This window comes from Neodiprion pinetum, chromosome 1, assembly GCF_021155775.2.
Source record: "Neodiprion pinetum isolate iyNeoPine1 chromosome 1, iyNeoPine1.2, whole genome shotgun sequence".
Taxonomy (NCBI): Eukaryota; Metazoa; Arthropoda; class Insecta; order Hymenoptera; family Diprionidae; genus Neodiprion; species Neodiprion pinetum.
The window spans coordinates 34,636,710-34,662,713 of record NC_060232.1 but is presented as its reverse complement, the minus strand read 5'-3'; the positions used below and the strand labels follow the sequence as shown (position 1 = coordinate 34,662,713).

At 44.5% G+C, this 26,004-nt stretch overlaps 1 protein-coding gene across 1 annotated transcript in view; it reads right to left on the bottom strand.

Moving 5' to 3' along the window:
- The window catches only part of LOC124210852 (monocarboxylate transporter 11), a 74,764-nt gene that overhangs the window by 39,606 nt on the left and 9,154 nt on the right, over positions 1-26,004 (bottom strand). Inside the window, exons 2-3 of the mRNA XM_046609297.2 lie at positions 10,185-10,541; positions 9,027-9,288 (exon numbers count right to left, since the gene is read on the bottom strand). Coding sequence (XP_046465253.1) covers positions 9,027-9,288; positions 10,185-10,343 — 421 coding nt within the window. The 5' untranslated portion in view covers positions 10,344-10,541. The remainder of the gene's footprint in view (positions 1-9,026; positions 9,289-10,184; positions 10,542-26,004) is intronic.

The following is a 26,004-nucleotide window of genomic DNA, read 5'->3' as shown; positions in this document are numbered from 1 at the left end:
CTCGACCCTCGGAACTCGGCTGTTCCAAGCAAATGTTCAGTGTTTTACTTTCTCACATTCGAAACAGCATACATACATATTCATACAGACTAAACCGACTTCACCCCTGCCGTAATATTTGCGTGTCAGTTACAAGACCCCTTTTGGGCAGAATTTGTTTGTATCGTTTCATCAACGAATCACCCTCGTCACGATTGAAGCTGAAATAAATACCCCTAGTGGAACATCTCTTTCCACTCGATTTTCCGTGGACAAAAGTAAAATTTCATCAATAAATAACAAATTGGACGTTATTTTGCACACCGAACAAAATTCGCCTCCGATGTTACCGTCATTATTTCAACGAGTTCGGTTCGATTCTCTGGAAGTATTTCACTCCGGTGGCTGCAGATGCCATCGCTGGCCAAAGGCCAACCGATTGAACCAACACGATGGTATTATACTGTCAAAGCGGTGTTACCCTGAAATTTGCGAATTAAATTCTGCATTCAAAGCGCACGATATTACCGCGCGATGCATTCACGTCGCGTGAAAAGATTAAAGGTATAATATCCGTCAATCGACGAACGTGCAAACACAGGTAGCTGAAAATTATCTATAAAAAAGAAAAGAATTTCGCCGCCCGGGTCTCGCAGATTTCGAGGACGCTGCAGTTAAGGGGAAAATAGTTTCTCAGGTCAGGAAACCCCATACGTCACGTCTTGCGCAAAGCACGGTTTCCCCCCGCTTCCTCAGCCGGAAGCTCCTAGCGCGAAAAATGATCCGCTTAGCGAGAAAAGAAATGCAATATTCGTAATTACCGCAAGTAATGATAGCCATGAGAAAAAGATAGTCGCGGTCGAAAACGGGAGCTCGGTAAGCTTTGTAATCATTGCGGTACTTGGCGTCGGGGAAATTGAAGCGGAAGACTCGAAGGAGGGAGCGTGACGAGGGAATAGACGGAAAAAAGAAGAAACAAATACTAGGTATCCAGGATTCGAGGGCGAGAAATTTTAATGGCTTTGCTGCTCGAGTGCAGCAGATTATTAAATCAGCGGGATAGGATGTTCACCCTCTCGTCACTAGGGGATCAACTTATACTTCACAGGCGTAGATGCAGCTCATCTCCGGATGTCGGGTGTGCAAAATTATTGCCTCGTAAGACTTGGAAGAACTTTTATGGATAATAAGCCGCGGACGGTGAATTTGAGAGAGTCAATTATTACTGCTCAGGAACAATTAAGCCAAAATGACTTTTTCCGGCTAAACTGCGAGCCTCCCCCGCCTTTCAATCCCCTTCCACGCGATTCTAAATTTTATTAAAATCTCTGCGCCCGCATTTCGAAGTATAATTTACACGCTCTTCGTGATTCTGACGTCACTTCGGCTCCTCTGGATTCAGCCAGGAATCATTATTAATTCCGACGGTTGTCTTCGTCGATCTGCTCTTAACCCGATCCGCGTCGTGTAGGTGTTACTATGAGTTATAACTGCGTCGGTTCTGGAGGTTTATGGTCTCGGTGATAAACCGCAAGAAATGAAAAGGCGACTGGCGTGCTCGATTTTCAATAACTCGAACATTATATCGCTCTCTTCAGAGAGACCACAGTCTGGAGGAACGTGCGAAAAACTCTGACAAACGAGCTGTGGATCAATTTTATTACTTATGTCACCGAAGCTTTTCTCGGGCAACAAAAATTCAAGTGCCGTCGCCTGGCAGACGATGGCTCTGCGAAACTTATGCAAAGGATTTACCGTCTCGAATATACCGAGGGTCCAAGATTATACCGCAGACTCGTCGCCATGTGCTCGAAAGGAAAATGAATCAAGCTCAAAGAGAAGCTTCGGCGGGATTCCTAAAGTCCATAATCTCCGAGGAATTTCAACCCTGCGCGAAAATCTCCTGTTTGTCATCTATCGTCGTGCAGGGGATCTGGACTAATATTTGATTTTAAACTTATTCCAATATTTTTTCGCATCGCTCGAAATTGCAGCTTGTTTCTAGCTATGAGGGTGCCTGAGTTGATAGAAAAAAACAGAGATAGCTTGAACGCCTCATATTCGTTATTCAAATTTAGCAACAACCGCAATGCAGAAAAAATTACAATCGCTGAATAGCGTAAAGAGAACTGGAAACGATTCCGGAGGACGAAGGAACGACGAAAGGAGGAAATTCGGGAAATCCGGCGAGGCAGAAAAACGGGGCCACTCCGTAAGGAGGGAAAGTGAAACACAAGAACTCCCTAAAGCTGCAGGAGCGTAAAAAGACGGCAACAAATCCACCGACCGGGGGTGAAAGTCGCGGGGGTTGCGGTGACCCGAGTTCGCCCACGTCGGGGCTCAGTTGGAGCCGAGAGTTGAGACTTGGAAGCGGACACCAGCCGCAGGAGACCGACGCAACTCGATGAGTATATCCGCGACAAGAGCCTGGAAGCAAACTCGAACCAACAACGAACAATGTTGACCAAGTACCCGTAGCAGCAGCAGCAGCCCTTAGCGATAATTAAACCAGAGTAGCAAAGGTGCGTGAGTAACTATTTTGCTGGAGGGTCACGCGGAAGCGGCCTCCAAATTCTGCCCCATTTCCCTGCAATTTCTTCGTCAATTACGCAGCGAAGCGTCGCGTTCTCGAACCCCGGTTCCCCCTTTCATTGGAACCAGCTGGAAGTTGCAGGTACGAAGTGGAATGCAGATACGCAAATGACTCCGCAAACCGCCGTAATTCAGGTCCTACGGAGGAAATCGTTTATACACCGTGCAGCACTAACTCATCGAGGCGGAACTGAACAGCTGCGGGCAAACCGCAGCCTGCAGTGATATCATTGCAATTCGCACCGAGTTCTAGTTTTGCTATTATACCAAACATCTTACTTGCCCGTATTACGTGTCAAAATGTCGTTTCTCTAACTAGCAGTTACGTCCAACGTTCCAACGTTGCTACATCGTCGTCCGGACGAACGATGCTTGCTTACAATTTGCCAAATGTAAATTCAACGTTAACATCGTTGAAGGAACAGTAATATGAGACCTGGTCAATTTTGAAAACTATTAAACGCAGACGTGAATGAAAAAATAAATAAAAAAACAACCCCACCGAGCCTGCGAATTATTTCCACGAGTGTACCCACACCGCACACTCGCAGCTGGCCGCCGAATATTCTCGCTGCAAATTTTTCACCGCTGTTTATTGGCTCGAAAGAACGTAAAACATCGAAAATGGAATAGATGCAGCTGGTTGCGGTATCATAGATATGCACGCATGCATAGATAGGTACGAACGTAAAGGCAGGAGTACCGTGCATATATGTAATTGCGGCGAAAACTTGTGTACCGCAAAGTCGTATATCACGAGAGTTCGTCGGTGCTCGTGGATCTCGAGACACGTGCGAGTGTGCAGGTTGTGCAGTGGCCGACGAATGTATGCGGATATCCAGGAACCTGGGCGAGAGCAGCATCCGGGAGACACACGTGTGCACGGAGCTTTACGCGAAGCGTACACACCGCGCGGTGTGTGCAAGGCATGTACACATCCGAATCGCGCATGCATACTGAATATTGAATGTCCCTGCACTCCCTTTCCAAAGGGCATCGGCTGCCGGCGCTAATTGAAAGGCAAACGGCGCGCAGCCGGACGGAGTTCGATACAATTTTCCCGTACTAATACGAAAGGATGATCGAGCTTTTTTCATTAATCCGAGTCTGCATCGCGAACGGAAATCATTGAGCATGGCCGGTCTCGGCTCGGAAGCGAGGGCAGTTTGGAAGGGAATATTCCTTGACAACAAACAGTTAATACGTATCGGCGGAAAATTAGCTTAAGCCTGAATTAAAACTGGATTAAAACTGAGGAGCTTTCGGGGCTGAGACGCCGGCTTAGGACTGCTGAGCTTGCAGCCCGCTGGACCCCAGCTGCTGCTTCTGCTGCCGGGGAATCTCATCCTCCCAGCGACCCTCGATCCGTGCGAACGAGGGAGATCTTTACCTATATCGGGGAATTTTCCCCGGGGTATAAAGTCCTAATGAGATGCTCGAGAGGACTGCGTCTCACCGTCTGTCATTCGTTTTTTTTCCAGTTTACCTTCCCGGCGAATGCTTGAACTTGAGCGATCCATTTATCCTCGTCAAAGAGAATCCGGACACACCGAGTTAGTCAATGCGGAGCTCTATGACTGCGGATTAGACCGCGTTAATGTGCTGTATAAAGAGACGTGGGAAATGTATCATAAATTTATGAATTTGTCGATATAGCTTTTTCCAATTTGCCCATCAACTCTTGTTCAAATATTTACCAAACGCTTCGAATTAGTTTCAGAATTTCAATTCAAACCGCACATGCTAAACGACGCGCAATTTCTCTTGTTACAAATGAATACGGCAAAGAAAGAAGTACAGAATGAAAGAATACTAAAAACCTATCTCTATTCAAGCAGAGCTCATTCCATTTCAGAAAATATTTTCTTCATACGCGACATGATATACGGAGAAGAATGTTTCTCGAAAGCTCGCGCTGTGCGATATTGAACGTGGATATTTTCCACAGTACAAGGCGCCGAGCCCCGGTATCGTTGCAGATAATTTATCATCGCCAAGATCAGCCCCCCCCCCCCCCCCCCGCCGTTTAAATTCCATTCACCTTGACAAATGCATACCGAATTCGTGGCATTTTCTTTCGTTCCGTCAGCTGCATGCCTTCCTTTTTGTCTAGATGAAAAAATTCGTCCACGAAAAACGGTATGTAAGAGGGAAAGACGGATCTCGCTGATATTTCACATTCGTTTGACGAACTTAGCTTCCGTCACGCTTCACTTACTCGATCTTTTCCGTAGATACGTATGCACGCGAATACTAGACAAAACTACGCAGACGTTTGCGAGCAAACAAGATCGAAGTCGAACATGACAAGTCTGCCGTGCAATTGGATAACAGTAATCAGCTGCAGAATCCCTGCCGAAAGAATAGGTGGTGAATGTTTATTTATCGTGTATCGCAAGTAGGTATCAAACGTAATTCTATATTATAAATGGAATCGGATGGCGCTGGTATTTGGCAAATATTATTCCTTTCCACAGACTTGTTCAAGCTAAATTCAGCATTTCGAGGTAAAATTTCTGCTACACCCGAACCGCGCTCGGCCTGAATTTGGCTGTTAAAAATGCGCGCATCGCAAGACACGCGGATTCATATTGTTGAAGAAATTTGATTAATTATCAAGCGGGCCCCGGATGTCGGGCGTGCGTTAAGCTGTAGGTAAGAAGGTACCTCGTTTGCAACCACCGGGTCGATCATAAATTTAGAAGCACTCGAGTGATATTCCCGAAGCAGGTAATTCACACTGCTCAACCCCTGCGATGGAGCCTGCGATGTGAGGGATGGTATACCTAATGACGTAGTAAATAATTCAATACTTGGGAAGAGAACGTACTTGCGCGATTGCGCGCCTAGTCGCAATAAAAGCTAAATATTCTTAGGACAGAGCTCTGCATAGCGATGCAAACGCGAAATTACTCACGACTGCATATGGCCGACTGTTTCAAATCCTTGAATCAATTTCGGCGAAATACATACGCGGTAGGTTTGTATCATATACTCGGGGAACTGCAGAGAACGAGAACCAGAATCACCGTGGTACCCAATCCCCTAAATTTGACCTCCAATTCGCGTGCCTTCGGGTTTTTGCCGGTCCGTCATATTGCGCCCAGCCCCAAAACCCATTGTTTATTTCTTGTCGCTATTCCCTTTGTTTCATTGTATCCCGTGCAGCGCGGGGGCGAAGAGATTCGACTGATCCCGGTGGGCCAGAATACGAAAAGTACCGAGCTACGAGTGTGCGTTCCAAAACGACTGAATTAAAGACCATTGTATGGCTAAATGGGCCGCGCGGGGGAGGGGGGAGGGGGCGGGGGGGACACCGAGGTTCATTACGGTATGAATTAATTTTCCCGCCCGTCACCGGCTGCCCTTTTGGCTCTGAAATAATTCGCCTCCCCTGTAGACGGTGCATCCCTGTCACGATCGTTTATTGGCCCGACTCTACCGTCACTTGGAGACAGAAGTTTCGTTTTTAATTTCGTGGTAGTTTGTCAAACTGGCAAATACTGAAAGATTCGATTTATTGTGCAATTGAATTCAAGGAACTATGGATAAATGTAGTTTTTTTTTCTTTGGCATTGAATTAGGATTAGAAAAATACAATCTTCGTCGAAAATATCCGACGACAAGTTTCGGTAGCTTGGGTGAAAATTTATTAATTAGTTAATCATCGGAATAAAGTTATATACCGCAAGTTAGAAGGAAAGCTCGACGACGGCGTACCCTTATTATCTGTTCGAAATTTATGTGATCCGCGGCTAAGCCACCTTACGTAGGTATACACCTACCTACATACCTATACATATATACCTACGATTTCACGGTGAAAAGTCGAAAGATATAAGCCAGGCATTTATTAAACTTAAATGCCGGTTAAGTTGAGCAGCTCAGCAGTTAATTGATTGTGGTTCATTTATTATTTGTTACATGCACGACGTATATTGACGTACGATTGTTCCGCTGACGTTATTTCTGTGGCGTCATTTTCTGCGCTATAATCGAATCCCAGGGTTATGGATTTCAGAGTTTTATATACCGGTTGATAGAGAATCTATTGCGAATTTCATGAGAAACAATTACCTCGCACCTGCAGAGCTGCAGTTCCAGTTACGGAGGTGATGTAACGTTAATGGGATTTCAATAGCACGCCGTGTCTAGTGTACCATGGCTTTCCTGCAGCGCCAGGTTCGCTCTCTACTCATTTCACTACCGACCTGTATAACGTTTCACTGCAATTTCATCCTATTTTATTATCATTCTTTCTCATTATTATTAACTCGTCGCAGGCTCATCGGAGCGAAAAACTTCTCTGTATGCCCATCACCATTAAAAGTTATCTCCGAGCCGCAAAAAAACCGAGTGCTGTAGATGATAGAGATACTTTTTGCACGGGGAATCGATCCAAATTATGCGTCGTGATAATTTGCTGGCGAATTTTTTCCTCGCTTCATCAGCTAAGCTTCGTCAGCTTTGTCTTATGCAGCTGAAAGTCATTTGTAAAGTTGCCTCGATAGAATGAACAAAAAAATTAATAGAACAGAATATTTTCTCATGCGTTAATTTTCGAGTCTACGTATACGAACAAAATTCTTCGCTGCGCCCCGCGGGAAACCATCTCTAAAATTCAAGACAAGTAATATTTTACACGATAAGGAGTAATTTCTTTTGTCTGGAATTGAAGTTCGCCCCATGAAAAAAGAGGAGTAAAAGAAGCAGACTCATTTTACGTACGCCATAAAAATTTCAGGTCACCGTATACCTCGGTTCTATGTAACGACAGTGCGTACAAATTGAAGGGAGCCAGTGCAGAACAATATCTTGAGGATATCTCCCATCACACCGCCATTTTGGGTTAACATCGATTTACGTTCTTTCGGAAAAGGCCGCCTGGCACATGCGGTAGCTAATGAATAATGCCCGAAGTTATTCCGCTCCGTGAGAATACGTCATTAAAACAATGCAATTCCATTCCCGAGAGTCCGCACCCTCGCTATAAAATAAAACTAACGGGGGTCTACTGAAGGAAGAATGGTCCCAGATATCTATTCTGTACACATAATGTCTACAGTGTATTTTTCTCCAAGTCCGCACGATGTTGGCATTTTCACTTGCTGGGCTGAGTTTTTGTGCAGCTGTATTATAAAACCGAGTGTATAGCCGTCAGTTTCACTTCTGTCCCCGATCTCGAAGCTGAAGCTAGAAAAAAGAATTATTCTTCCCCGCTGCAGAACTTCTACCTTGAGTCTTTTTCTTTCAAATTTATTATTCTTGCGACCCTGAGAGCGTCCTCGATTCGCATAGCTCTAAAGCACGTGGGATCCGCGATCCCGAAGACGCGTTCTGGAATCTGGACTCTCTTCCAGCCGCAATAGGGGTTAAGTGAAAACGATCATGCACAAGTCAGACGTACAGCGCGAAGGGTGCGGATGCGAGATTCTCTTGCGGCTATATTCAGGGGGTGATCGTGATTTCTTCTGGCTCATGTGGCTGATTGTACAATAAAGCCACACCCTGAAACTTGCTACGTTGAAAAAACCATCAAACTTTATGACCAATAACTGCAGGCTTTACCGCGTCGCATTCTCCGGGTATTTTGCGACACCTTTCCCTACGGGGTTTTTCGCCCTCCCTTTCACCAACACCTCTCGGCTTGCATGGAAAACGTCTCGACATGCCAACCCGTCGATGCGTTGCGTTGACTTGACGTTGTGTACGCGTACTGCAGGAAATTACTAAAACCCTCCTCATTTCACCCGTCTATTATCTTCCGGTTGCCTCGGGCGACTGTCGCTCGTTTACCTCTTTGGATGCGCAATCATGACTGCACGCTCATCTTCGTTTGTCCGTGCCATAAACGCTGGATAACCGATGTGGCATTTTTGATGAATCGAAAAAAATTCCCGCTGCAGTTTGCTCGAAGAGAGAGTCGGTAATTATTCGATGGGTTTGTTTCCGCCTGAGATTATTCGCATTTTATCAAACTAAGTGCATCTCTGTAACTTTGGACTGGAAGAAACAAGCTCTTCGCGGAGCGCGAATCTTTTAGCTCCTGCGGCACGTCAAGTATCAGCTTTAAGCCCAGCTCCAACGTTTTTTAGGAAGATCAATCAATAACTCAGAAAACCGAAGATTCTATAGTTCGTCGGTACGGGATTGTCAGTTTTTCATGCGTTCGGAATTGCACGATCGATTTTGACAGTTCGTTAATTTTGGTACATCGAACACGTCACGTATTTTTGATAAGTTAATCAAATACACTAATTCGCAACATGCGTGCGATGTGAAGTTTACGACAATAACGAGCCTAGGATGAAAAAAGTGGCTTCAAAATTTCTCCAAAATCTGACGAACTCTTCACCTCAACGAGTCAAAAGCACGTTACAGCTTTCGAATAATTTGAAAACGAATCTCTTGGGGACAAAAGTAATATTTCGATATAATATGGGGGTAAAACTCACCCCTGTCACCTCTGTAATCCACGCCTCTGTCGTTTCTGTAGTGATAGGAACCATTCCTTTGCGGAACATGAGTGCCGTTCTGTTCGTCGTGGTGATTCGGCGTGTAATACTGGGGATGCTGATGCGTTTGTTGCTGGTGCTGCTGGTGCTGTCGGTGGTGTTGTTGCAGCAACAGTTGTTGCTGATGCTGCAGATAACTGGCATGAATTGGGTTGTTGACGGGATGGCAGTGTAAACATCGACGTGGCGTCTCGACGGGTCCCTGAAAGAAAATGAGATGCCACCCCGAGTCAGCGAAAACGGCCAATTATCCATAGCTCGAAAGCATCTTCTTGATTGATCAAATTCAAGAGAGAACGAACCCTACGATATCGATTGTCCTTTGATCGCGGGAACAATGAGAAATAAAACTTGGCGCAATTTTGCGAGCTCAGACTGCGTAGGGAAGATTTCGTAATTAGCCATCAACAATGGCGAAGGGAATTTGACGGGATTAGACATTTTTCATACCTCTGACGCGGAACGTTTTAGGGTAATTAAAAATTTGTCCCCTTTTACGCTTGCAGGCAGTTTCTTCATTCCCATTTTTTACGTCCCTTTGTTTCGCATCTTATAGTTTCCAATTAGCGGGGAAAGCTTTGTGCAGCCGTTGAATTAAACCATCTTAATTATCGCGTATCTTGAGTAGACATTGCCTGTACACATATACCCACAATCTGCAAACGGTGGGTAATTAACGTTGGGAAATTATACAGAAATCGAAATAACCCCATTTACGCGGAGTATTTGCATTCGCATTTCGCATTGCCAACACAACTAACCGACACGTTCACCGGCATCGACCTAATTGCAACGGTGCTCTAAGGCATTTCTATAGGATGCAGGTTCACCAGTCGATGGGCAAGGAAAATTCCTTGGCACTGGAACATAAGAAGATGCCTCCGCCGGCATCGATTCGCTCTGCAGGGGTCTAAACTGGCGGAAGGACGAGCTGGAGGGATAGCAAAGGAGAGAAAAAGAGAGAGAGAGAGAGAGAGGGAGAGTTCACAGGTTTCCAAGTTGTGTGAGTTCTGAGTTCGGAGTTTAGAATCCAAGGATGGAAGTTGGTAAGGTTGAGAGTTCGGAGTTCAGACTTATTCGACTACTATAAGCACCCACCTGAACAGAGTGATGGGATCGAAGGGAGCGCAGGGATCCGGTTGGATGCAGCGAAGGTACGCTGCCCCCAAAATTGGTGCCACTTGGAGCTCTGCAACAGCCCGCAGGAGTCGACCATCCACCAGCAGCGATCGCTTCTCCGTAATCGTTGACCAACATGATCAGCCGCTAGATCATGGTATTGAATCTCTTGATATTACCAATCACTTTTGCAAATCGCTACCAAAGATTTCACCGCAGCGTCGAGCTGCATGACTGCCGTGCCGGATTTAGTCGATTCGACTGTATATATATATATATACGTATATGGGTGTATGCTGTCACCTAGCGGCGTACATTCGGCTCCTCGGTGATCGTCTGAAACACAAATATTTGCGAGAAGATTTAGAAGCGTGATATAACGCTGGCGATATTTTTTATTTCGCACTTTTTTAATATAGAGAGATCGACTGAGGCTTCAGCGTCGCTTATCGCACCTTTGCGACGTCGCCTTTTTCTTAACGAGAACCTCCTCTCGCCGGGCAAGGATTCTGGAGACGATTCTAAATTATGCAAATAGCGAAACCCCCCTCTAATCCCTGACCCACAAGATGGCGGACTCGCGAGAAATATACCGAGATCACTAAATTAGACCGTTGGCTCTCCGCTGGAAGAGGAGTCTTCGATAAAAAAAATGTTTAATATACAATCTTTATTAAGACGTGACTCAGTTTTCCCGTGCGTAAGTATATCTATACGTGTACTGTAATATACCACTGATAAACAATGCCAAGCCGCTGGCAATTCCACAATAATGGCAAATATATAACTTCGAGAGGAATTCGAAGGCAGCGTTGGCTAAGATGGAGATATATTCTTTCAATTTCAGTGTTCCTCGTGGTGGTTGGCAGTCCTCAAGATCATTTCCATTACCGCTCCCTTTCCTCCGGAAATCGGGCATTCCGGAATCGAGGGAAAAGACAATTACGCTCCTCTTTTCTTCTTGTTCTTCTTCGTCTTCAGCATTGCCATTTCTGTGCTTCCTGGTCTCGTTTACCACACATACCTATATCCGCGGGTCTATTAAGAGTCTGGGTCCATTGGCAAAACCTCTTTCAAGCCAGATATAACCGCGGAAATTTAATCACACGGACTGTTTGAACGTCGTACATTTGGATAATCACCTCATTATGTACCTACGATTTCATAGGTTAGGAGCCACTCCGTGTGTTATCGGCTCATCTGCATCGCCGATCCCTAGTCTTCCGAGTTAATCATACCCAACAGTCAATTCACAACTCGTTAACTGATCGTGAATTTTTTAAACCCTCTGCTGGCCAATTGACTCTATCCACCATTATATTCCATTTATCCTGTTGTCTGGACCTTATGGTGTGACTTAGATGTGTTGATTTGATGATCTTTTTGACAAATGGTACAATTCTATTGATTTGGACATCGACTTGACTGTCACTGTTATATTTTTTGCTTCAGAAATGACTGGAGATAAGGACTGAAGATGAGCTGCTTCGATCGGTGAGAAAAGCACACGTACTTTTTACCTTAAGTAAACAATGGCTACTATCACTTCGTTGACCAAGCGATCGCGAGGAGGAACAAAAAGGAATCGTGACCAGACCGATCCTCGAACCAACACTTGGCGCAACTAGTAGCCGGTGACCATAACACGTCGTCTCATCCTCAGACAAGAATCGCGTGTATCGAAGATATCGAAGCAGACCAGACCCGCGGACTATGAGCCAGTATATGTATACCAAGATATTTGGTCTACACCTCGCATAGGCGTTTCAACACATGATAAAGTCTCCAGCATTTATGAAATGAAAATTCCGAGTACATTTCTGTAACATTCGTCGTTAATAATTGTATAACTTATGCATATAGTAAATGCAGGCGGATTTCGGTTAAATTGTATTTTGAATTGCGTAAGCCCAAACCGAATTTACCGATCTATGAAATTTCCCGTGTGACATTTCCAAGAAGTAACTAGATGCAGAGAATTAGAATGGCAGGTGTTGCGCGCGGTCAGGAATTCGACGTAAGTTACGAAGAGAGGAAAAAAAAAATGAAGGCAACAAGCTTTTCACGGTGTTGAATCGGAGTGGCGACAAACTCTGGTATGCTTGCGAAAGTGATCAGATGGCTCGGCTGGGGGTTCTGCGCATATTTCGATCGGTGTAAGACCCGGGAACAAAGCACCGGAGGCGAAAGACCGATACAACGCGATAGCGCCATCCATTTTCTTTACACGCTCGTCAGATATTAAGTCGGCTTGGCTCGAGGCCGTGAAAGGGTGAGGTGGGTCCTGGGGTGGATGGAGGGCGGTAATCCTGCTAGATTGAATCCACCCCGACCTCGGCCTCGGTCTCTGGACTCGGAAGTCGCGCACCCTCCTCGGTTCTACACCGGGTGAACGCCAAGGGTGGCAGACGATCATGTTGCCGACGCCGTCGCGCCACCGCACCAGCTGTCCCACCCTGATTTTATATGAAAGCATTCATGCCTCGCCGGAATAAGAAAACAACCAATCACTATATGCGTGCGCGTTATATCAGAAGTCGGTGAGCGAGGGGAGCTGGCGACGCCGATTTGTAAACAACGCCTGGCTGCAATGCTACTTGTGGCGCGTATCGCAACACTGGTTGTTATACTTTTACAGGGGGAAAAAATCCGGGTGCCCCCGCGGATACGGAAATCTTACCGTGGTCGTCGAGCCAATTATAAAATCTCAATTACCTACGAGTCTGTGACTTTACGATCCAACACACTGACGAAACGACACCTTCTACCAAACTTTCGGGGTAACATATGAGTTTCAAAATTCGGGTAAAAGCATGTATTTTTACTCTTGAGCAGTGGTGAAAACTACAAGCAGTTAACGCCGAAGGTGTACATGGTTAAAGCCAAAAATGGTGAAAATTCTTCCCAGTGCAGTTCGGCAAGTACGTTTTAACGGAAGATCTTTTACGGAGCTTTTAAAGAAAAAAAAAGCTTGAAAATACGGCGGTAAATCTTGCGCCATGGCTCTTCCGGGTTTCAGCTGCTCGAAGACTGCTATTGCTCACCGAATCACCCAGCCACCCGTACTTGCCCGGTTTTCAGAAAATGTACCGTTGAATGGTATACAACATGCATGTACGAAGAGTATAATAAAAAGAAAATATATACATATACCTATATAAATGAACAAAGGGGAAAAAGTCCTTCTACATTCTGGAGGAAAATCGTTTTTTATTCATGCAAGGGGCAGCAGCCGCGCGAAGATTTTGAACGCAGCTCGAACACGACGTTGTTCAAAAGGAAACGACGCCTTTTGAGCTTCAGCTTCAAACGATGCCAATGATTCATATTTCTGTTTTTTATTCTTATACACGGTTATTATTTTTTCGTATTTCGTCCCTTTTTCTTTTCTGCCTACGTGATTTCGGGATCAAAGTTATAACGATATCAGGGAAAGTTGCGCATGTCAGGTGAGAACATGCCTTCCTTGCTTTGACTTTCTCGTAAGAAGAATCATAAATTCTGGAACTTCTTATAATGTAGGAGTGTGTAGCCGCTGAAAACGGGTTTCCAACTAGCAAGAACATATCTGAATTTCACCTGTCCTAATCGAATAACAATTTCTCTGTCCCTGTATATGTAATACGTATATGTATGACTGCAACTGCGCGTGACTTTAAAAAAAAAAGAACGAACTAAACACCGTTCTTGGCAGAGGTTTAAAATTCGGAGGCCGCACGGAATAACGAATTATACCGAAGCATATTTTCATGCAAATGGGAATTGCGACGATCAAAAAGTCGGAATATTCGCATCCCAGTTGTTCCTCGCACCCCCGACGGATTATACAAGTTGGCAATTATATGCTCGTGACAAAATATAACCTCATCTCTCAAGGGTTCGTATACAACCGTCAATTTCTCTACGGGATGGAAGGTTCGAGCTGGGGTTGAAAATTTTGCCCAATATTCATACCTTCGTTATTCGGTAAATGTTAGCCGCGAAATACATTGATATTTTGTACAATTTCTCGGTATACCCAATATAAAGAGCTGGACATGTACCGAGATTTGAAATGAAAACTACACCGAAACATCAAATACTACTACAAATATCTAATATGTGGTTTACAAAAACTCTCTCATCAAATACCGACCGTTGTTTTTGGAGAGCTGATTGGGCTTTTGATAGGGTCTTTTTTTTAACGTTTTGTTTTTTTTCTATTATATAACCAATCTGAAAAGAGCATTCACAAATTAAATTGGCTGAATGTTAAGCGTAAAACAAATCGAACCTCGATCACAGATTGAGAGCATCACCACCACAAAAGGGAACCGATGGATTTGCAACACAGAAATTATTCTCTTAATCCATATCATTCATTGTCAAATGTATGGTGTACGCAACGGCGGCCAATTTAAACATTATTTATTCAAAGTCACAGACAGGCAATGAAAGATATGACGAACCAACCGACGAATAGATTTGAGCAGATAAGAAATTACCAAGCACGGTGAAAGAGATCGTTAAAGGTAGAAGTTTCAATCCTAATTTCTGTTACTCAAAATCCACGCCAGTATATTAAATCGCTGCGCCAATATCCAAGTTTCAGTTGCAACACCGCAAAGTAGCATAAATCACAAAACCAGCACTTTGTTCACAGCGTGTGCCTGCACAAACGACTACATAACGCCTCCAGCATCACCCTGTTCGCAACACGGTGCCCCGTCTGACCTGTTTTCTCACTTCATATGAAACGTCCACACCTGAAAATAAGATATAACGTCCCGTATAGAGAAGAATTTTTCCCAGTAATGGCTTTAAAGTTTCAGGGACTTGGAAGGTGAACCCGAAGTTCGAAACATGGGTTGATTAAAGAAAGTTGAACGGATCTGATGGACACATCGCGTCGGTATGAAGCGTGAATCTTACCGTATTGAAATTCAGGTCTGAGTCTTTGGGATTTGGGATTTCGAAAATCTGAATACGAGTTTCGGATGCATGTGTACGTGCGTCCAAGGGCCGCGACACTGGGAACTCGGCTTTGAGCAGGGACCTATGCGTACACGTATTATTGATTGGATGGCACACGAGGCACTTGCTGCCTCTCCTTTTCATCCTCCGACCAACGGACCATCTGTAAGCCGACCACACAGCCTGCCGAGTATTTCCAGGACGTAATACGATGCGAAAGTTTGAAATTCTAAAAGCAGTCACGGGCAGCTGTACGCTTTCGCGACTCAATCCAATAGTTCCAAGGATATTGGTAAAGGGGTCGTGATCAAGGACCTTCGAAAAATTTGTTGAAAAAGGCGAAGGCGGGAGTCAACGCATCGAATCCCTTCTCGATTAGTAAAATTCAGTGGTGAAAGACTCGCCGTGGCAATTCCGGTTTATAATTTAATTTTCTGCGTTCTTAAAAAATAATAAAGCGATAAATTTGCGACGAACGAGGTGAAGAAACTGAGTACACATGGCTCGCGTGCTTCGTGCCACCTTGGCCAGGGATTTTATCAGCCATAAACGTGAGAGAAAAAAAAGTCGTCCGAGTGATAAGTGGCTAATATTCTTCCCAGTTTATGTCCCAGTTTATATCTCTTGTGCCAGTAAATTCGTATTTTTCCATTCAATTAGGCATTCCCTTCAATTTATCCTCCACTTCTCCGTCTCTCCGTTCTAACATTTTCAAATTGTTCCAGTTAAATCCCCCCCCTCCGCGAACACCAGGCACCCTAATACTTTAATATGGGAAAGTGGGCAATTTTTTTCCGACATCGCGACGAAGACGGGGGAGGAAAAATTCTTTGTAAGCCCTTGAACATTCAATTCACACTTCCTTCCTGCATGTTGTTCGTTTGAAAGTCAACTTCAATTCGTTTGTCCGTATTTTTTTCAAGAGTTTTGCAGACTTTAATACTGATTAAGAAAAAACCACCCCCCGATTCCGCGGCAGCGATGATATTGATAACGTCTAACAATATAAGGACGTCTCGGCGAGGCGATTCGAGAGGCTGTTGAAGAATGTCGCGACACTCTTCGGAACCTGCATAGCCAAGTGAAATTCGGCAAGATGTTACAAAGATTGGACGCGTGAACGGCCCATTTAATTAACTATTAATCACGCCAGTTCGCAGATGCTTATCGCTTGAAGGGTCCGGGAAGATCTATCCAGATTAAAGCATCACTTTTCGAAAGCAATTCAACCGGCCGAAGGGTCGTTGAAAGTTGGAGCCGTTTATACACAGATAAATCGAGTTAAGCCAACGAAATAGCTGTTGAACGGTGAAAAGAACTTCCGGTTCTACCGGCACACCGCACAGTTCTAGAGGCGACCTTTTTTCTCCCCACACGCGTAAATATATCGGCACCGGTTGATCAAAGCCGGGGAAACGATACAGAGCTTTCGAAAGTCGTTCGTTCCGAAACTCGTCGATTTATCGAAGGTAAGAAACGATAAGAAAAAAAGTAACCAAGTTTCAGAAAAAATTCATTGTTCAGCCCGAACGCGTCCGCATACATCCATCATTCAAGTTCGAATTTGCAGCGAGAAAAATGGACAATTTTCTCCGGCAAATATTTGACAATCCTCCGAGATTCAGGATGCGTATGTCGGCTTGTTTGCCGTGACACGCGCGACCGAAAAGATCCCCGACACTGAATTACTGATGAACAGCCGGAGACACCAGCCTGTGCTTTCGGTCACTGCAGACCTCTCACCCAATCACGAATCACTCACAATTGGCACAACTAGGAACGAGACTCAGAGCTTGAAACGAGGTCTAGAGACAGCTCGTTGCGTTCTCGTTGCCCGTAAGCCCTTTGAGCGTTTCTCTTTGGCGTCGGCACTTCCGTTGTCAAACGACAAATCGCATTTCGACTGGATTCGCTGTTGCGATATCAATCCATGTCCAGCCTACCGACTGAAAGACGATACTTGATCGGATCCAGGTCTGTGACTCGTATCTTTTACTGCCGGCTTCTTTGTTCTCTGCACCGTTAACCGCTTTTTGAGGATCCACCTATCATCTCGTATCTCAAAATTGTTCAAAGAAACCAATCGAATAACATCCGGCGTTTGTTTCTACCCGAAATTGAATGGTTGTTAAGTGGATAGAGAGGTGCGGTCGCAGGATTGAACTCGAAAATCTTGAATCATAGATGATCGTGCGGTTAAAGTAATATCGGTAATCTGGATTCTCCAGGCATGTATAAAAGTATTGAAAAAAAAAATTTCCAGATCTGCCAGCTGTATTCAAATACAATTTACGCAAAGCCGTTGACAGGCAAACATTATAAGCTTTATGTAATAACGTAAACCGTGGAGGAAAAAGAGAGACGCCAAAAAGTTTGCAGAACCAAAATAATTACGCCGTTTAGCGATATTAGCAAAGTTATCTGGCCCCGAGGAGCGAATACTTGTCTGACAATATCTTGCGCAATATCACATCGAGCGAAGTATGGCTGAGAAGAGAGACAGGGATGAAGGGTAGGGGAGGAAGGTTCCCTATTTTAGCGACAAAATTGATAAGTCCCCTTTGCTGCACGGCGGCAATATTCGAGCAGAGGGAGCATTTAGACGTGTCGTTAAAGGAAGCTCTCGAAATTTAGTATTTCAATCACCGGGAGGGCTCGGAAGCACGATGCGAGAAAGGAGGACGTGTTACACAGTTACACAGTTACACGGTTACGCGTGGTCTTGCTTTGGAATCGATCAAGCGCTCACTTCGCGATCCCGGCGGCATTCAAGTGTGACGATGACGAAAATGGACGAGATTCGGTAAGGTTATTAAAGGAAAAGGAAGCACCCTCGAACTTTTACGTCTCCGTTCGTCCAACCCGTGAACCGAGACGCCGACTGAAAACCCGGCCCTGGCCTAGAAGAGTGGCTGGGCATTTCGCACAATACAAGTCGATACTTGACGGACCTCGACAGGGTTCTTTCCGGCAGAAAATTTTTTAACGAACCCGCGGCGATTTCCTCGATCTTCGTTTTCTAGGCCCCGGTAGCGTCTTCGCTCTTCCTTATACCTATCCGAGTATCTGACAGCTCTGACGTATCGCTTGTGCTTCGCGGTATATACTTAACAACGCATTAACGTGCTATCGGACTTTCACCAGCCTTGAATATCTGCTGCGAAATTCAATTGACAAGTGCAGTGTCGAGAAAAGGTCTTTGTGCACTCTCCGCAGAGAGAAGGAACTATTTTGCTTATATCTACCGCAGGCTCAATGCAGGCAGACCGATCGAGCTTTCAACGACACTTTATACTCGTCCCGAGAAAAGCTTGAGAGAAAGAGAGAGAGAAATCGAGACAGTGAGAACTGTTTCTGCGGAATACAGGTTCACGCCACGTCAGTTTCGCGCAGTGGGAAACTTTTCGCACACGAATTTGTGGCTTGCTGAATTACATGCAACAACGTCCTGGAACAAATCCTGGTAGAATGCACGACGTCTGTGACATAATCCAGATTCTCGAAGCGGTCTAGAACTTACCGGGGCCTTCGATAATCCTGTTTCGCGTGAAAATGCATAGGACTTGGCAAATGTCAGGGAATTTGACGAATCGTTGGGCAAAAATTAAGTAGAGCTCTTGCGGATCCAGCGAAATCCGTCTGGATTGCGTCAGTCAAACGAGATCGCGGTCGGTTTCCGGGGCTTCGCCGTATCCTTGACAAGCATTCTGTACATCGCGATAATTAATTACTCATAGCGAAATATTCCAGTTGGAGATTGTAGATTTGCTTCAGTGTTTGGATCGTGTGTAGGTATAATAAATTGCCGAAACGGTCCGTCGCCAAATTAATGTGTGTCTGTATAATATACGCCCCGGCTTTTTTGCCATTCCCATTCCCGGGGGAAATAAACTTTCCGTAGGGAAATAAACCCGCAATCATTCTCATTCATCTCCGTCGATTGTTCATTAATTATTTTATGGGTTTTGGAATGGATTCGCAGGGTCCAATTGGATTGCAGGATTCAAGGCCGAAAGGAAACGCGTTAACCCGAATGACTCGATGATAACGACGACTTACGGGACTGTGAACCTAAAGTTACATTCCACCGTTTCCTCGCCGCAGTATTTGAGTCGGAAGCCTGCCGAACGAGAGCGGCAGAACATAGTCAAGCGTTAAAATTCAGTGGAGCTTTTTGCGAAGCGTACAGAATGCCCGAATTATTTCATCGTTAAATTACAAACGAGGAAACTGCGACGTCCGCGTAACCGGCGTAAAGACTAAAGCCGATGCTTGATCGAAGAGCGCCGTTTCATCGGCGTTCGCTTGAACTCCGCTTCGTTAGACAAATGTTTTTGCAACTGAATTGCACATCTGAACTAAGCAAGGCGAATCGAACAGGTTACGGCAATTACTGCAGCACGCCCTGCAATCAAGGGAGAAACGGACAGGATGAAATAAAATTTCGCGCGTGAATACCAGCGCTGGATGTTTTTTATTTTCGCCACTTTGACAAACTTGAAATCACTGGAGGAACTGGATGAGGAATTGTAAGATGAAATCGAAGTCCAAGTAAAGAGAAAACTAAGAGAGAAAAGAAATAACAGAAACGATTGAAAAACGAAACACGAAGTCAGTAAAACAGTCTCTGCGTAAAATATTTAGAATTATTGAGTGTCTGCATCGACGAGTATCGTAAGAAATTCTTCTTTCGAAGTAGCTTCAGAAGCATCAAGAACAAGGTCAAGCTTTAACAACGTGGTGTTGAAGACGATTAAAAGACAAAAAGAAACAGTTCAAAGCTTTTCGCACTATTTTTCCGCAATTTTGTTAGATGTTCCTGTTACGTTAAGACATGATACTTGAATGAAATTAAAAGTACACCTCCTTCCGGAGAGGCGAATCTTTCTCTGCTGAAAACCCGAGTAAACAATGCAAGATGTGGCCGGGTGTTGTAAGCCGGAAACTTTTAAACTTTGCAGTAGGCACTCCATCCACCTTATACACCCTCGCCTGCAAATTTGATTCCCTGAATTTGAAGAAAGATAAAAACTTGGCAACGTTTCATCTAGAGGAAGTTCAATTAGACTGAGGAATAAATTCTAATCCAAAAGATGCGATAAGTATTGTGATATTTTGATCATTATCAGCCTCTCTTGAAAATATAAAAGGGGGAAGAAAATAAAAAATCCAGCATGCTTGAAGAAATAGACACAATGATCGAAACGTCGGCGTGCATCTCCGAACGTGGTTCTCTCACGTCTTCGCACCTAGCACACGGGTATATATCTAGGATAGTGGAACCCCCTTGTCTAGCTGATATCACGCGACATCAGAACCACCGGGTTGTTTGCGATAATAACGTGTGAGGCTGGAGACACCCGGCGCCTCCGTTGCAACCCCGTTAAGACACGTAACAACACTTCAAATCTTCCCTGGCGGTCTACTCGCCGCACTTATGCACCTCTGTGCGGTTATAACCTCGTTGCGAACATTGTGCATGCGCTCGTATAATTATTTACCCACGTACATGCGAACGAACGTTATCGTCTCGCCAACGGACGCGACAGAATTTCACCCAACCTCGCGTCACGCTGCATCGGATCTACGTTTATTACAGGGTCGTTACGTGCCTCGGAAGCGTCGGAAGATTTTTTTATTCACATTTTTTAAACGGTGTTTCAACCAGCGTGAAATCCTTCGCATCCTTTACAAAGTTTTGAATAGAAAAGGTTCCATCCACGTTACAATTTCAGGATTAATTTAGAGCTAGTCCACTTTGATGCAACACTCACTGAACAATTTCAATAGTTATTTTTTCACAATCGTTGGTTTTGTTACGGATAGAATTTTTCATAAACTGGTGAAACGAAAACATCTCTGGAGTTTTAAATACATACGCAATATCGTATAAAATGACTCACAGTTTTTTAAATTGGGTTCTTGCGTAAAAAAAATTCATGTACGTATTAAGTAGAGAGACCAAAGATAGTTAGCTCATATTTTTCCGTCGTTTGATTTATAAAAAATTTACGAACATAGAGAAGGTTTGAAACTATTACAATAATATAAACACATTAATGTCATAACAATACGACGTCACCCACACTAAGGTGACACCCACTTTAATTTTCTTTTTTTTTTTTAACTAGAGAAAATATGAACTAGGTAATTATTTTATGTTTCTCCATGCTTGACACATGCGATTCTTTTCAAATGCAGAGACCCCATTGTGTATGCAGACAACGATCGGTTTACAGATGTGGAAAAGTGAAAAAATGTTGAAAATCAAAGTGCCCTGATGAATTTGTGAGTGGATCGGCTGGGTCGCACAGCTTAGGACGTTAGCCATATCGGCGAGTAGTTACATGGAACACTTTCCCGAATTGATCCCAGAAGGAATTTACTTACACCTACAGATCGCGTGGAGGAATTGAAGATTCGGAATTCTGGCCCCCGTCCCGATCTAATCTCCGTGCGACGATAGGGCTAAACGATCGAGCATCCGGACACATTGTGCCGGATCCCCCATCCGGCGAAATTCAACGTTTCGGGCTGGGGCGACTACGCGGTGTCGTCGGGAGCTTCTTTCTCAAGGCGCTTCAAAGCTCAGCGTAAAATTGCTACCCCGCGTCAGCCTTTGATCCGCGGAACACGTCGCGAGGCTCGTACGAGGTGTAATAGCCACGTGTGCATGTGGATAACTGCGAGGGATCGCGAAGCGTTGGAGCAATAAATGCGCGTCGTCCGACGGATGGAAGATAAATATTAAATAACCGCACAAGTATGAGGATCCACGTCTCGCTGTGAAATCGTCGCCCTTTAATGTAATTCGGATGCGATGGAGCCGCAGGCTCCGGCCTTACGTCTCATCGTCACTGACGTCACTTTAACACCTCTCACTCTCTCGACTTCGCTTTCTCCCTTTGCAGCACTTCGTAACTTTCTATCGTCGTTGAAAGTCATTGAAAAATTCGAAAGACACAGTTTTTCTCCGAATGAAATTTGATTTCTTCAGTGATAGAAAAGTATCGAGGGTCTTCACGATGCTTCGGATCTACAGACTCGCACGATCGACGTATTTCAACATTACCCTTTTCAAGCAATGAATCTGGCAGGAGAAAAAACTCCTTGAAATAAAAACATCTAATTGTAAATATGATTCTTGATTATGTATCAAAGAGCACGATGCCGGCTAGAATTCCAATGCATGTATTCACGAAAGGTCAAGCACTGGAAGTTTGTGTTCCACCGCATATTATACCAATACGGATGTATACCACCATAAATTTCACCCCGTTTACAGCGACGTTAAATTACGGAATTGTTCAGCAAGGCCGTATAATTCGCAAAGTGGTTTCGCGCTAATTTGCTACCTCTCAACCGAAGCCACAAACTGCAACATGAATCCCGCACAACTGTACCGAAACCGACAAAGACGGCAACCCTTGCAAATCTATTACCATCGATTACACATTACGCAAATGAGCTGAGGATTGCAATTACTCGCAATAAAACTAAATAATGTTCGTATCTGAAAAGTTACACATAGAATTGAGACTTCGGTAACATAAAGCTAGGCGAAACTTGATAAAATTCTCCAATCAACCGGCCAAATTAATTCCTCGACCCCAGAAGCCAGGCCTTCAAAGCCCGTAAACGCAACACCAAAACGGTTAAATGATCCGCTGACTTGTCGGAAGGGTGTCAGTGTATACCGCTCGGTAATATCCGGTGTTGCACGACGCTTCCAGCGTTTCGCACAGCTGGCGCGACACCATCAGCTGTACATATCTATCGGATGCCAAGACCAATGTACAATTAAAACGGCGCCGCGATGTAGAGCGAATGCAGAAATACGGGCTGACACGGATATGGGTGGTCGGTGAAATACGCGCAACGTTTCGCACACACAGACTTGGGACGAAACGTGCAGTGTACGCGGTGTAAATCCGTCACTAGGTCGATGAAACACGCGCCTGCACAATAACGCTCCGGAGATTCGTTGTGTCCGTTAAATTATCCGGCGCTCCTACGGAGAGTTGAGAAAAATCGAGGCAACTGCTCGACAAAAAAAGTCACGCTGACAGTTGTCGTCCGGAATTGTGCGCCGCAGGTGACGCTCGTCACGAGATGATACGTATTCTTCTCTCCGCACTGTTCGCCTCTTTCCCTCTTCCCGAGCACAGATATTACGAGGTTTCATTCGACGGCAGGACTTGCGGGTATAACGTTGAGTTGAGGTCTTGGTTTTTTTTTCGTACGCTTTTTTTCTACACCTGTATTTTTAATACAGAGCAAAAGCTTGCCGCAACTTTGACAAATTAATGGGAAGGCCGGAGGGGTAGGAGAAAGTATACAGATCTGGTGTAAAAAATTAAGTTTCTCAGAAACAATTACGAGTCGAGAGTGAACCCGTATTTTTCCCATTTGTTAAAGTCAACTCAGACCGGTTCGCTCTGTAAACCTCTCTCCGTAAAATTGGTCACTGAAGTATAAAAGCTTTGTAAGGGACGTATAATTCCGACCTGCACTCCGCTCAAGTTCGCGAAAAGTGAGTGGTCCGCGTTATTCGATGAAACACAATAGCCGAAAACTTGACGTTATACAGGCGAATATAAACATTGTAAATTCGCTATGACAGTTATCGGTGACTTGATCCTGCATCGCAATCACTAACCTTATAATACCTGCCGGATGTATTATCCTTGCAAGTCCGCGGCGATCTTCAAATCCATCGGTCAAAATTTGACCTGTAATCTCTGAGCAACGACCAATCAAAATAGATGATGATCCGTCATGCCGAGGACACTCGAGAGCCCGGATTGAAAATGTTGAAATTTGGCACCGCGTCTTGGCGGGAGTAACGCTGGCCCGATACGCCTGTGCTTGAGAGATCCTGGAATATATTGGCAGAATTGTTTGCGCGTTACATGCACGCATTATATCGTCCTTGACTCTCTCGATCGATCTGGTACAGTGATTCCGAACAGGTACTGTACGTATAATCTCTCACTTTCGTCGTATGTAAGTTACTGCAGCGTCGGTATCTTGCCAGACGGAATTTAGCTCGAGCTTTATTGGATATGTTCAAGCGCAGAATCCGGACACATGAGAAGATTCATGCACATAGTTATCTTAACACTGGCCCTGCAACGCTATAAATTCCACCCTTCATCCGACAAAAATTTACTGCGACAAATACCCCGTTCAACATGCAAACCTTTCAAAAACTGCACTTTGCGTGCTTTACATGGAGAGCCGCTGATGGATCGTTTAAAAAAAAAACATACAGAAAAAATAGAGGAAAAAAAAGAACAGTATAGGTGTGTGATATATGTACATGCGTGGGTACTTTAAATTCCACAAGTGAATGTGATAAAGTTTGACTAAGATATATTCTCCTAAATTTCAGCGAAACTTTATACGCCGTTAAATTCTACAACGAAATAAAAAAAAATAAAATGAAACGAAGGAAAAAGTAAATCTGCCTAGTAATTCTGACGCGGGGTCGTAGCTTAAACAGCTCGTAATGCTTTGAAGCTTAGAATAGAGCTGCGACTGCCTTTCCGGGTAAGAATAAGGCGAGACAAAAGGTGTGAGAATGAAAAGCTAGGAGAAATAGAGCTCTGCAAGTGTGCGTAAGGTGCACGTTGGTGAAAAAATTGTCATTTATATTGCATCACCTTGTAGCAATATTTTCTTTCGGAGCTTACTTTTATTTGAATAACGCAAACGGCTCGCATGGACTTTGTAGCGTGGTCGTAGAAATATTTCACGTTCAAAATGACGAACATTACAAACTGAACGGATGCGACGTGCTTGTTTTAAAATTGTTGTTGTTGTTGAAATTGCAATCACAATAAAACTGAGAGGTCAATGGTTACAAAAACCGAACAGGGAGTCCGATGAACATCGTACAACGCGGTAAATTGACTCGGGTCAACACACAAAGTTTTGTGAAAACCGTCTCACTGTTCGTCTACAAGTTTTAGCCGCAAAACCGGGCTGATACGATCTACGGCTATTTTGCCGTGCGAAGCGCTGCGAAATAATGGTATTTCACATCACAACTGCGGCTTGTGACATCAGAGAGCAAAAAAACTGTTAGAATGTTTACAATCGGAGACTTTGCAGGGTGTTATCATATTGTCACAAGCCTGCGGTTTTAGTAATAATATTATTATTCGATAATTTCGCATTTGCTTTTCTAAAATACGTGGAAACTTCCTCTTTTTTCCCGAAAGAAAAACAAGTCCGAATCGCGATTTTAATTTTACTTCGTCCAGCAGTAGCCTAATTTCTTCCACATTGAAGTATTAATTCCAAACCACATCTGGCACTAATTATAACTTCACCGAGTTGCTGCCGCTCTGCTTTCGGATAAAGTTCCAAGCCCTAGTTCAAGTCGTACCAATTGAGATTTGAGTGAAAGTGAGACCGTTCGGAAAAAGGATTTCATTCACAGTGCACGGTGTCAGGGTCAGAGACTGTCGATAATTCTTAAAGACTTGAAACTCTTTAAAGATGCGGGTAAAATTAGTTCGAGCATTTAGCAAAGCTAGTTTACCCTAGTTTGAGGGTACAGCAAAGGCGCTGAGCTTCGCTTCGAGCTTGCGACGGACTGCAATAACTTCTCGCCTGGCGCAATAGAGCCGTTTTCACAATGCGGCAGACAGGCGTGCATAAAGTGCGACTGCGATGTGCTCCACGGGTGCGGGTGAGAGATGTGCATAGAAATGGGGAGGACGCGAACACGGAGTTGAAGTGTAGACGCCGCGGAGCTTTCACAGGGGCGAAAGCACGATCGGGGGTGCTTAGGCGCCTCCTGGCCGCTGGACCGTCGACTCGGGCTGCGGTGCTTTGA